The sequence below is a fragment of the Capricornis sumatraensis genome, chromosome 1 (genome assembly GCF_032405125.1).
Source record: "Capricornis sumatraensis isolate serow.1 chromosome 1, serow.2, whole genome shotgun sequence".
Lineage (NCBI taxonomy): Eukaryota > Metazoa > Chordata > Mammalia > Artiodactyla > Bovidae > Capricornis > Capricornis sumatraensis.
In genome coordinates this window covers 216,266,629-216,279,793 of record NC_091069.1, presented here as the reverse complement: position 1 = coordinate 216,279,793, position 13,165 = coordinate 216,266,629, and the positions used below count along the sequence as shown (strand labels likewise).

At 40.8% G+C, this 13,165-nt stretch overlaps 1 protein-coding gene across 2 annotated transcripts in view; it reads right to left on the bottom strand.

Moving 5' to 3' along the window:
* VEPH1 (ventricular zone expressed PH domain containing 1) overlaps window positions 1-13,165 on the bottom strand; it is a 263,127-nt gene that overhangs the window by 134,270 nt on the left and 115,692 nt on the right. For both annotated transcript variants that reach the window (XM_068981170.1, XM_068981177.1), the window contains exon 6: window positions 451-671. In XM_068981170.1, the coding sequence (XP_068837271.1) occupies window positions 451-671 (221 nt within the window). The remainder of the gene's footprint in view (window positions 1-450; window positions 672-13,165) is intronic.

Sequence of the window (13,165 nt, the reverse complement as noted above, 5' to 3'; positions counted from 1 at the left end):
ATTGGGGGCAGGAGGAGAAGGGGACGACAGAGGATGAGATGGCTGGATGGCATCACTGACTCGATGAATGTGAATCTGAGTGAACTCCGGGAGCTGGTGATGGACAGGGAGGCCTGGCGTGCTGCAATTCATGGGGTCGCAAAGAGTCGGACAAGACTGAGCAACTGAACTGAACTGACTGAACTGATAAACATTATTATTTGTACTACATTCTTATTTCTTTACTGTATTTTCTGCACTTGAAAAAATTGTTTTGGTTAATTCTGGTTTTTACAGATTTAGAAAAATTCTGGCAAATGTCATAATTTATTCAGAAATTACTCTATGTTGAGATAGTGAGTTTGGCTTTCTTTGGAAACTTTGATGCCTACAAAAAAAAAGCATAGCCTTTGGTGCTATGCCTTCATGGGTTCGCAGCAGATCCTGAGGTCCCCAGGAATTCCTGCTCACCTGTCATTTCTGGCCTTGGTGGTTTCCAGTTGTCGGGTAAGGAGCTTGGAAATGGCAGTGAAGCTGTTGCTCATGCGGAAGATGTCTCTGCTCTGTGGGCCCAGGATGGAGGAGAAGGTGTCCGTGATGCTCTTGATCTCCAGCAGGAGAATATGATGAAACGAGTGCTCCATGCTGGCCAGCTGACTCACCAGGAATGGCAGGCAGCTCCTGGCTCTCTCCTACAAGAACAATGGAGAACGCATACAATTGTTGGTGGGGATGAAAACGGGTGCGGCCACTAAGGAAAACAATTTGGCTGTTCCTCCAAAACCAGAACTACCTTATGATCCATTAATCCCATTTCTGGGAATCTATTCAAAGGAAACAAAATCATATCTCAAAGAGATACCAGCACAGCCATGTTTGCAGAAGCATCACTTGCAACAGCCAAGACATAGAAGCAACCTAAGTGTCCACTGACAGATGAATGGATAAAGACAATACGGCACACATGCATGGAATGAAAAATTATTCAGCCACAAAAAAAGAAGGAAATCCCACCATCTGTGACAACATAGATGAATCTGGAGGGCATTATGCCAAGTGAAACAAGTCAGACAGAGAAAACACAATTACTTACTGATATCTCTTATATATAGAATCTTTAAAAAAAAAAAAGTCAAACTCATAGAAGCAGAGACCAGAAAAGTGGTTGCCAATGGCTAGTGGGTGGGGGAAATGAGTAAAAGTTGGTAAGGGGTACAAACTTTCAGTTATAAGATGAATAGGGGTTTGAGAGGCTAATGCATAACATGGTGACCACAGTTGCTAACATGGTATCATGGAACTGAAATTTGCTAAAATATATGGGATAATGGATGTGTTAGTTAAATTGATGGGAGGAATCCTTTGATATACATATATGTATATCAAATCATCATGCTGTATACTTTAAATACTTATAATTTTACTTGTTAATCATACCTTAATAAAGCTGGCAGGGGGTAGGAGGGAGTGGAGAATGATGAAGAACTAAGGCCTGTATTTTAAAAGAAAGTCAGAGTCTCATGTCCTGCAGATGACAGCTCTATGGGGAGTATACTCACAGAGCTAGCTGAAGTTAACAATGTTTCACTCATGATGCCTCTGAATTGGCTTCTTTGAGGTTTTAATTTTTTTCCTGATTCCCAGGACAATTTTTTAAAATTTTCCTATTACTCCCTTCTTAAGAATATGTAGCCTCATGAGCCTATCTTGCCATGTCCAAATCTGTCAACCACTGCTAATGATCTGACCTCACATATCCACCCTTCCAGACTATAGTTCTTCCTGGGGCCAAGGTTCCATGCCAGTGACTCACTAACCCCACACGGACACAGGAGGCCTGATCAGTGGCACCCTCCAGCCATCCACCTGTCGGATGACGGCAGGCACCATACTGGTTTACCTCTTCTCCACAGGATATCTTCACTCATCTATTCACTTTAAGCTTCTGGCAGCATGTTACAGACTTATTGTGCCTGGTTGAACGAATAGATTCTATTAGTTAACTTTAATCAGGTTAACTCTCACAATTGACTTAAATAGATTCCTTCAAAGAAACTGATGATGAAAGACAATATGAATAACTTAGGTATGAATGAATAAGAAAATGGCTTAGCTGACAGGCCTCCTATGCCTAGGAGAACTCATCAGGCATATTATGGGCTGACAAGTTTTAATCCAACATGACTGGAAGAGAGCCATAAAAATTCAAAATTATCTAGAAGGTTATTTGAAATGTAGATTTGTGCCCAACATAAATAATGATATACCATTAATAATTTAAAATACGCTTATTTCCTCTTTAACTGCTCTTTTAAAATCTTATTTTTTTACTTAAAAAATTAATTTATTCTTTAATTGAAGGATAATTGTTTTATAGAATTTTGCTGTTTTCTGTCAAACAGCAACATGAATCAGCCATAGGTATAAATATGTCCCCTCCCTCTTGAACCTCCCTCCCATCTCCCTCCCCATCCCATCTCTTATGTATTTAAAAATATTTTTATAATGGTAGTTTAATAGAATATATGTATAATTTTAAACAAATATATGTCAGAGACTGATGCTCAAAATCCTTTTAAGTGGTAGGTGTACAGGTCTAAATTAACTCTTCCAGCTAGGAATTTCCCTGTCTCCTTTGTTACAGCATTTTGAGCCTTCATTTCTTTCAAGACATGACTCCTGTCTCCTTCGTGGAGCCATACACAGTGACCCCTTCTGTCTCAATTTTCAATCATTGTATTACAAATTCTTTTTTAAAAATCTTGATGGGCTTCCCTGATAGCTCAGTTGGTAAAGAATCCACCTGCAGTGTGGGAAACCTGGGTTCAATCCCTGGGTTGGGGAGATCCTCTGGAGAAGGGAAAGGCTACCCACTCCAGTAATCTGGCCGAGAGAATGGCATGGACTGTATAGTACATGAGGTTGCAAAGAGTCGGACACGACTGAGTGACTTTCACTTTCACTTTAATACTTGGTTTCATTTGATATTTTTGTTTACTCATGATTTTTTTTTGCATCACCAGATCAGTACTGTAAGTCTATAATATGCCTGTGCTAGACCTGAGTCTGTCCAAGCCTTGTGCTCTGTTAACAGGCACAGGTTTAATTCTTACCATTACCCTAGGACATGACTGAAGCAACTTTGCATGCATGCATGCACTGGAGAAGGAAATGGCGGCTCACTCCAGTATTCTTGCCTGGAGAATCCCAGGGACAGGGGAGCCTGGTGGGCTGCCGCCTATGGGGTCACACAGAGTCGGACATGGCTGAAGTGACTTAGCAGCAGCAGCAGCAGCATTACCCTAGGTCACTCAAGTGGTAAAGAACCCGCCTGCCAATGCAGGAGACCTAAGAGACGTGGGTTCAATTCCTGGATCAGGAAGATTGCCTGGAGGAGGGCATGGCAACCCACTCCAGAATTCTTGCCTGGAGAATCCCATGGACAGAGGAGCCTGGCCGGCTACAGTCCCTGGGGTCACAAAGTGCCAGTCACGACTGAAGCGACTGAGCATGCACAGACACTAGGTGGCAAAGGTGAATGAAAAGCAGTCTCTGCCTTTAAGGGACCCGCAATCCGCCCTTCCATGTATAATTTCCTAATGGTTAAATGTACCACTCAATTCTCCTAAAGGTGCCACTTCTCATACATCAATCAACCTGGCACAGAACTGAGCCTGTAGCATCTACACTCTGTGTATGTCTCAGTTCACTGATTTAAGTAAACCTTGTATTCCAAGACATGTATGTGTGTGTGTGTGTGTGTGTGTTAGTCACTCAGCCGTGTTTGACTCTTTGCGACCCCATGGACTGTAGCCAACCAGGCTCCTCTGTCCATGGAATTCTCCAGTCAAGAATACTGGAGTGGATAGACATTCCCTTCTCCAGGGGATCTTCCTGATCCAGGGATTGAACCTAGGTCTCCTGCATTGCAGGCAGATTCTTTACATCTGAGCCACCAGGGAAGCTCTCAATGCCAAGATATGACTTTACAAATAAAGTATGTGTTTGCAAAGGCATTCTGTGCTTTACAAGAAATACTTAGTAGAGAACAGGTTTCAGTAGTGAATATCCCTAATTTTTAGTACTTAACTTGGTTTTCAAAGATTCCATGTATAATTGCATTGGAATACATCTCTTGGGGAAGGAGGTACTTGCCAATCAGCTCCTTAATAACTATTTGTTAAGAACCTCTGTTAGTTGATCAGTTATGTCTTTGCAGTCCCACAGACTGTGGCTCACCAGGCTGCTCTGTCTATGGATTTCACATGCAAGAATACTGGAGTGGGTTGCCATTCCCTTCTCCAGGGGATCTTCCCAACCCAGGGATTGAACCCAGTTCTCCTGCACTGAAGGCAGATTCTTTTTTTTTTTTTTTTTAATATTTATTTATTTTGCTGCTCTGGGTCTTAGTTGCAGCATATGTGATCTAGTACCCTGATCAGGGATCAAACCCAGGCCCCCTGCATTGGGAGTGCACAGCCTTATTCACTGGACCACCAGGAAGTCCTGCAGGCAGATTCTTTACTATTTCAGCCACCAGGGAAGCCCTAGGGCACAGTGCTTTGTGGGACTGAGACACACTTCTGTGAGCTGGATAGCTAACTGAAGAGATATTCACTGAAGGATAACAATATTAGATGAATGAAACATAAACACCATTGGGACAAGTTCCTGATAGCCTATTTTATGCTTTGGCTCATGAAATTGCTAGGGAACAGAGGGGAAACTTAAGTACTCTTTTTGAGTCTAATATTTTTTTCAATATAGATGCTTTCATTCATGCAAGGGTTCTGTATGTGAATTCACGGTGCGCAATTCATCACAGGGATGTTTTCCCTTCCTCATTTAAAGGCAAAAGCTGGATGTCGGGGTCCATACCATGTACCAGACACTGTTTTAGAAACTAGGAATACAGCACTGAACAAAAATCGCTAAAAACTTTGCCATAATAATGAGGCAGATAATAAAATATATGTGTAAAATACAGTGTGTGTTGGACGCAGAAATGTGCCTCAAAGGATAAAAGAACAGAACAGGGAGACCGAGGGAGGGGAGTTAATGTCAAACAGTAGAGTCAGGTCAGATTTCACAGAGAATATGACGTGTGAATTCAACAGGTTTTAGGATCTAAACGCAACATTCTCAATAGCCACAGAAAACAATTACAGTAAAACATATCTTGCTTGACCCCAGGGAGGTCAGGAGAGATAAGAACTGGGACACAGGAGATGGGACAGTTTTCAACAGAGTGCAGTTTCAAATTTCAGGCAACGTCCTCTGCTTCAGCTTCAGGTTCTTCTTCAGCAGCTTTTTAAAAGTCAATCTACAAACATTTCACTTGCTTATCTAAGAGGTGTCCTTATGGTTTCATTAAGAGACCTTTTTTGAAAGCACATGTCTTCCTAAAGGTGAGGATGGCCGAAATCAACACAATGCTGGGTGACTTTCTGGCAGCTAAACTGAGCTGAAGGGAAAATTAATCACAGCGCGGGAAGAAGAAAAGTCATAACTGCTCTGGAACTCACGCATGAAACCAAGCCAACCTCCCGTCGTTTGCTCTGAAACCTTGGAGCACGTCCACGTACCTCACAGGGGTAACAGATGTGACTTTGGATTAGAAAGTGTGAGGTTAGGGTAAGAAGTGGGCTAGGGGATTCTGATTTCTTTCTTGGCACCACGATATTTCGTCTCTGGGGGCCAGTGACTGCATTTTTCTGCTTTCAGTCATCCTGCCATGGGACAGGGTCAACAGCACCTGTGTGCTTTAATGGCAGGCCTGACCTCATCCCTTCTGACATAAACTGATGATTTAATATTGAAACAATAATAGCTGACCCACGGAGAGCACTTAATCTAAGCACCAAAGCTATTCTATATGCTTTTTAGGTATTTATTCACGTAATTCTCCCAACAACACTGTGAAGTAAGTACTGCAATCGCTTCCATTGTGTAAGAGGGAAACTGAGGCACAGATGGAGGGCTAGTCAGTCCAGGTCACACTGCCCCCCGGATCTCTAAAGCTGTGTTTTCACTGGCTATGCCTCCACCCCTCCCATCCCAAACCCCAAACTCCCCACTTCTTTTTCCTATATCTTATACATATGATCCTTTTCACTTTGTATTGATTTAGCAGTATAAATATCATAAATACCCTATAAATACAGAATGGAACAGCAAGTCTTAAACTTTTTGGTCTTGGGAACTTTTTACTGTTTAAAAAATTACAGAAGACACCAAAGATTTTTTGTTTATCTGAGTTGTATCTATTAATATTTACCATCTATTTGGTTAAATAAAAGAAATTTCAAAAAATGTCTGGAGAGGTTTTTGACTGTTGCAGTGGGGGATGGGAGGGGATGAGTTGGTAGCGTCTACTGGGCAAAGGCTGGAGATGCTGCTAAACAACCCACAGTGCACAGGACAGCCCCCTCGAAACCAACAGTTATCTGGCTCAAAATACCAATAGTGCCAACCTGAGTTAAGTGAAACTGGGATTTTGTGTTTTGGTTTATTCCCTACAAACATGTAGTGGTAAAGAAAACAATGAAGAGTACACTTGGTCTTGATTTGTGCTAAGGCACTGGCAGCTTTACCCAACATTCCTTTTGTCCTTTCAGTACAAATGTCATCCCAGTGAAAAGGTCAATGATATGTGAGTATTAGTGTGAAAATAGCTTTGACCTCTCAGATCCCCTGAAGGGGTTTCAGAGGTCCTTGGACTGGACTGAGAACTGATGAACTAGAATCAAGGGTCAGCAAACTTTCTGTAAAGAACCAGAGAGCAAATATTTTTGGCTTTATGGGCCATGTGGTATCCGTTATGGGAAAACAGCTATAGACAATGAGTAAATGAATAGGTGTGGCTGGATCTGGCTCACAGGCAGTGATTTGCTGACCCCTGAACTAGATTATATGCTTGCAAAATTGCTTCGGCCATACCATTCATTTCTTGTGTTATTCATTTTGTCTGTAAAACACTGTTGCTGCTATCTCATAAACACTCTTCTGTTACTCTTTGTTAGGCTGCGTGCATATGTGCTCAGACACTCAGTCGTGTCTGACTCTTAACAACCCTGTGGACTGTAGCCCGCCAGGCTCCTCTGTCCATGAGATTCTCCAGGCAAGAATACTGGAGTGGGTTGCCATTTCCTCCTCCAGGGGATCTTCTGGACCCAGGGTTCGACCTTGCATCTCCTGGATTGGCAGGCAGATTCTTTACACTGAGCCACCTGGGAAGCTCTTTTGTTAGGAGTGAAAGTGAAGTCACTCAGTCGTGTCCGACTTTTTGTGACCCCATGGACTGTAGCCTCTGTAGCCTCCCAGGCTCCTCTGTCCATGGGATTTTCCAGGCAATAGTACTGGAGTGGATTGCCATTTCCTTCCCCAGGGGATCTTCCTGACCCAGGGATCGAACCCAGGTCTCCCACATTGTAGACAGACGCTTTACCATTTGAGCCACCAGGGAATGGAATGTAAATCAGAATGTGGTCAAAAATGAAAACATGGGAGCCTGGTTATGATGATGATAGCTCCCCTCTATTAAGCATCCACTATTTGCCAGGTACTTGGCATATTCTTCCCCACCTAACCCTCATGACAATGTTGCAAAATGGTAACAGGATGAAGATACTGGTAAGAGTGCCAATCATCTGATCCAGATTACACAAGATCTGCCTGACTTCAGAGCTTGAATATTCCCACTTTGGCTAGGCTGAAAAAGATGGCTTAGTGCAGCCTTGTGAGGTACCACCTTTCTCCCTCTCCCACCCACAGCAGGCATCACCAACTGATTATAGCATTCTCTGCTGAAACCTTCCAAGACCCTTTCTCAACATCACCCTCCCTGTGAGAGAGTCTCAACCCTGGCTGTATGTTATTAGAATCACCTGGGAAGCTGTTAGAACAATTTAAATGCCCAATAATTCCTCTCCCCCACTCTGTTTCTATTTAATTTCATTGTAATGGGTGGCGTCCAGGCATAGGAAGTTTTAAAACCTCCCAGATAATTCTAATATAATACCAGGGTTGAGAATGACTAGTCGATATAGTCCCAAATCTGTGGAAATTTGAGAATTTGCTGATATAGGACATATGGATTTGGTCCTGAAATCCACATTTTTCTCTCTATCCTTTATCAATTTACAAGCGAGTTAAATAAAATAATATATTTTGCTGCCTGAATGAAAATATTTTAATTCCTGGGCATCTGTTATTGCTTTTTTTTATTGTGCCATATATTGTATTTCTTCATAATTCATCTCTTAGACGTTTCCACATACCAAAGAGACACTTGCAAGGTGCATTAGGAATGTAAATCAAATGAGCATCCTGTTAATGCTTTCTCAGTGAAGCTTTGCCAGGGAAAATCCAGCTTTTGCTTGGGAGCCCTCAGAAGCCTGAGTGGGGACAGCAGTGTTTAGCTGCTTGGGTGTGCATTCATTCCATGAGACTCCTTCCTAAAGATGGTGCAGCTGCTAGCTTCAGAGCAGGAGTTGAAGGGTTAGGATGGACACTCCCCCTCCACCTCAATTCCCTGGCTTCAAGAAACTCTGGAGCAGGGGCATCAACTCTTTCTGATTTTCCTTGTTTCCTGGGAGTTTCCTTGTTTCCTGGGATTTTCCTTGTTTCAACGCCAAAGGTCCCTCATCCTGGGGAACTCTTCTATCAAGGGCAAATTGGGACATTTGGGTACCCCATTCTGGAGTGAGAAGGTGTGAAATTATTTCAGTTCGGAGAACTCTGCTAGACAGCCTTATGCTGCCGGTGAATGTGATGCTATATCACTGTCTGGGTGTGTGTATATATATGTGTGTGTGTGTGTGTGTGTGTGTGTGCTGTGTGAATGTGTGTGTTTGTGCACAGAGTCAACTATTACTATTCATAGTAGCTGTGTTCTACAAAGTCACGTCAGACACTGGATTAGCAAGCATGGAAGCACTGTTTCTAAAAGAAATACAGGAGTAGCTTCTCAAAAGCCTCCAGCCACGTATTTTCATCAACTGATCAATACATAACCTTGTTTTATGTGTGTTTCTATTTAAAGATGTCTTAAGTGATACAGATCATTAATTCATTAAAATTGAGCCCAGCCAAGAGTGCTGAAATTCATGGACAAATGCAACCTACGTAATTTTATCCATGAGGTGCCTCACAGCCATCTCATACTTGGGAACACCAGAGAGCACTTCAGCACCAAACTTGGGACATTTTAGACATGAAATCAACAAAGAGAACAAAGATGAGAAAAACATGGCACTAAATACATCATCCTCCTTTGTAACTAGGGGGCGTGTATATGACTTTATCCTGGGCATTTGGACTTGAGGTGAAATTTTCTGGGATGCAGATTGATGGAAAAGGTTTTCTTCCCAAATAAGAATAGACACATGGAGGGACACATGCCTTTTCTTTAACCAGATGTTGCTGGGTCTACAACATATGCTGCCCAGATCTGTGGCAGCCATCTTGCAAGCAAAAGGGGACATGATTACAGGGTTATGTTACTATCCCAAGGAGATGGAGAGAAACAGCCTTATCATCAAGGGTTCCTGATGACCTTGTGGAACTTTTGGAGGAATCCTGGACCCATCAAGTCTTGCGGACTTCTTAAATGAGATAATAAATATTCTTATTATTGAAACTGGCTTTAGTTTGATATGTATTATCAAACTCATCTTAGCTGACACAAATTCTTCAAGACTTCGGTAGGAGGAATAATGAAATAATACCTAAGAAGAACCTGGCATAGAGCAAATGATTTTTTTTTAATGGCAGCAATCAATCATTATTATAAGTAGTATTTTTAATGTGTGTAAGTAAAATTTTCAGTAAGTAAATGTAAGTAAAAATTTTAAGTAAAACTTTTAATTTTAATGTGATAATACTGGAAATATCAATGAATTTAAAAATAAGCCATTCCGTAGAGGCCTAGTGTGCTAGGCATACTATTAGCACATAGTAAATGTTTAATATTAATAGCTTTTTGACATTATGGAATACATGCTATATATGAAAGAACAGATATAAACACATTTAAGTAATGAAACAGAACATTGGCAATACCATTGAAGGTACCAATGTGCCCCTCTCTTGTGCTTCCTTCTTCCTCTCTGAATACCTCCTTTGCAGAGAAACCAATACCAGGTTTTAAAAGTCATTTTTAATCAGTGGCAGTCTACCTTGGAACATAAAAATTTTACTTACTGGGGGTACATGAATCCTGGTCCTATTTTACTAGAAGGCTTTTAAGCTCTCCTATTCTGTGGTCTGTTCAAAGTTTGGAATATTAATGTTCAAAGTAAAAATTTAAAGACATTTAAAATTTTAAATGTCCATAGCATCTATTGACAGATGAGTTTATAGTCCCTCTTTTTAGAAATTCCAGATGATGGAGTCCAGGTCATTACAGACCTGTTTCTGCTGGAGTCAGCGGGTCTATCTGTGCAATGTGTGAAGCTTCTCCACGCCAGCCCCTGCTCAGGGCCTCCCTGAATCACACCCACCTGAAGATTTATAGCTCTTTCTGAGACTTTCTAGCAGCAGCCCCAACTGTTCCACTGCCTCAAAATTTCCCCTTGAAATAAGGAGCAGTTAAGTGTTTGGCTTTCTAGAGGCGTCCTTTACTGCTTGGAAAGCAGAATTGGTAAGACACTAGTAGGTCTAACAAAGAGCCAGGCTGTTCAAACTGTTGACACACATGAGAGATTTCTTGGGATACATATTTCCAGAGGAAGTCCCACCCTGGGAGAACAGAAAAGGTGGCAGTCCATGGAAAGCCCTCCCAACAGAGCAGGCACAGGGGTGGTGTGGTGGTCATAGAGGGGATCAGAAGCTCTTTCCTGTGTTCGAATCCTGGCACTACCACCAGCCAGTCATGACTTGAGCAAGTCACTTAACTCTGCATGGCTCAGTTTATGAAACAGATTAATGTACCCACATCATAGAGAGGTTATGAGGATTCAGTGAGTTAAAAACAAAGCATTCACAACAATGCCTGGCACAGAAAAGTGCTAAATAATTGTTAGCTATTATTGTTTCAGTGTTGAAAATCTTAAATGTAAATGCAGATGTATCTAAATGATCACCAAAACTAAAACAAGCTGTCTCAAAAGCCATATATCCCCTTAATTTTTCCAGATAACTTATTTTGTGATTTAATAAAGGTTTGGAAGTTCTAAAAGTGTCCAAAACCTCAATACCGGCTCAGTAAGCAAATATAAGCCACTGTTTTGGTAACCTGGGAAAAAGTTTACCTAGAGATGAAATTTATTCAACATTTTACCAAGATAGACTATTTCTCCTTTTAAAAATGTTACATGAGGGCTTTCCTGGTGGCTCACTGGTAAAGAATCCACCTGCCAATTCAGGAGACACGGATTGCATCCCAAATCTAGGAAGATCCCACATACTCAGGGCCACTAAGCCCCTGCACCACAACTACTGAGCCTGCGCTCTAGAGCTCCAGGAGGCACAACCTCTTAAGCTCAAGCACCCTAGAGCCCATGCTCTGCAACGAGAAGCCACCGCGATGAGAAGCCCAAGCACCCCAACTATATAGTAGCCCCCACTCGTAGCAACTGGAGGAAAGCCTGTACAGCTATGAAGACCCAGCACATTCAAAACATAAATAAATAAGATTATTTCTTAAAATGCTGCCCAGACAAGGATACACTCTTCTAGCCTGAAAATACTAGCACAAAAATACATGTAAAATGTTTGCAAAGTAAGTAGGCATCAAGTACTGTCAGTTTATCATATTCAAAAGCTAAGATTCAACCATTTTAAATATGAACATTAAGAAAGCAAGCTGCTTGAAATCCTTTTTTGTGGAACAAAGTAGAGAATAAATAAAAACACTGCTGATGTCTCTCTTAGGCAGATAATCCTCCAATTTTGAGCTGATTTTTAAAATAGCATTCCGAAATGTCACAGTCCTCAATTCTTTCTTTTATCCTCTGGTCATGCCTCAAGTTTCTGTACATAAACTTGGAGTTAATTGAACATATTTTTCTTCCCATTGATAAACAAAGCTCTATTATAATTTAAACAGATTTATATATTCTAAATAATCATTTAATCCAATGTAAAGGGAATAAGTTCCTATCCTTTCCTTATTATTTTTGATTCAGTTTCTATGATTTTAGGAACACAGTTTCCATGGGCACACATAGAGTAATAAATCATGCCTAGTAAAACAATACTGTCTAGGTAAAACAATTAAAAAAAATAAGTCCCAGTAATAAAATTCAAGAAACAGCTGATGAAAACAGATGTATCCTTTGTTTTGAATGAACCTCAAATTTTCTAACATGGCAAAAATTAGAGATCAGCTGGACTCAGTTCAAGTCCATGCACTTGGCACAGAATGCTAAAGTAAACCATGCCCTTGTTAAACGAAAAATACAAGCAAAAAACACAAGGTATAATTTTTGCACTTATAAAGCAATTGTGGCTTTTATTTAATATTTAAATATGGAACTTACTATGTCTTCCTCGAAGAGGTGTTTGAATGAAGTTGACTTAGGATTTAAAGTAGAAATCATAGAATGTAAATGTAGCTTATTTTTATGCCTTGCTATTTGAGATAATAATGCAACCAAATAAATTCTGTTTTTACTATGATTGATTTTTTTAACTGGTAGAAAACTGAACATGGCCTCCTGTCAATAAGTGTTTCTAATTTAAGAGTATTTTCCCCTAAGCAGCATTTGGTGTGGCCACTTATGTCTGAAAACGCAAATCTCTCTTCGTTTGTGCTGAGAGTTTATTTTTCAGCATCTTTTCTTTGCATTGACCCCCAAATACTTATAGATTTTAAAGCTTGTAGAAATCTATCTAATTTGAGCTTCAAGCATAGTGTTGTTTTGTGGGTTGATAAAGGATTTAGAGGTCGGATTTACTCGTTAAAAACTGGGGGCTTGGGAACTTAGCCTTTTAAAGGTAAATCTTTTGTGTGGGCTCAAGCGACTCAGAATGAATTATACAGAGCCAGAATTTCTTCTCCCACCACACCATGGTCCCCTCATGTAAATTACCTCTCATTGATTATCCCCAACAATGGTTCCACTATTTCTTTTGCTTCAATTAAGCAAACTTTTTGAAAGAGCATTGGGGATTTTAGCATTGAAACATTTTTGCAGAACTCAAAGAAGCAGCCCATCTTTAACTACACAATATCTATTTAGCA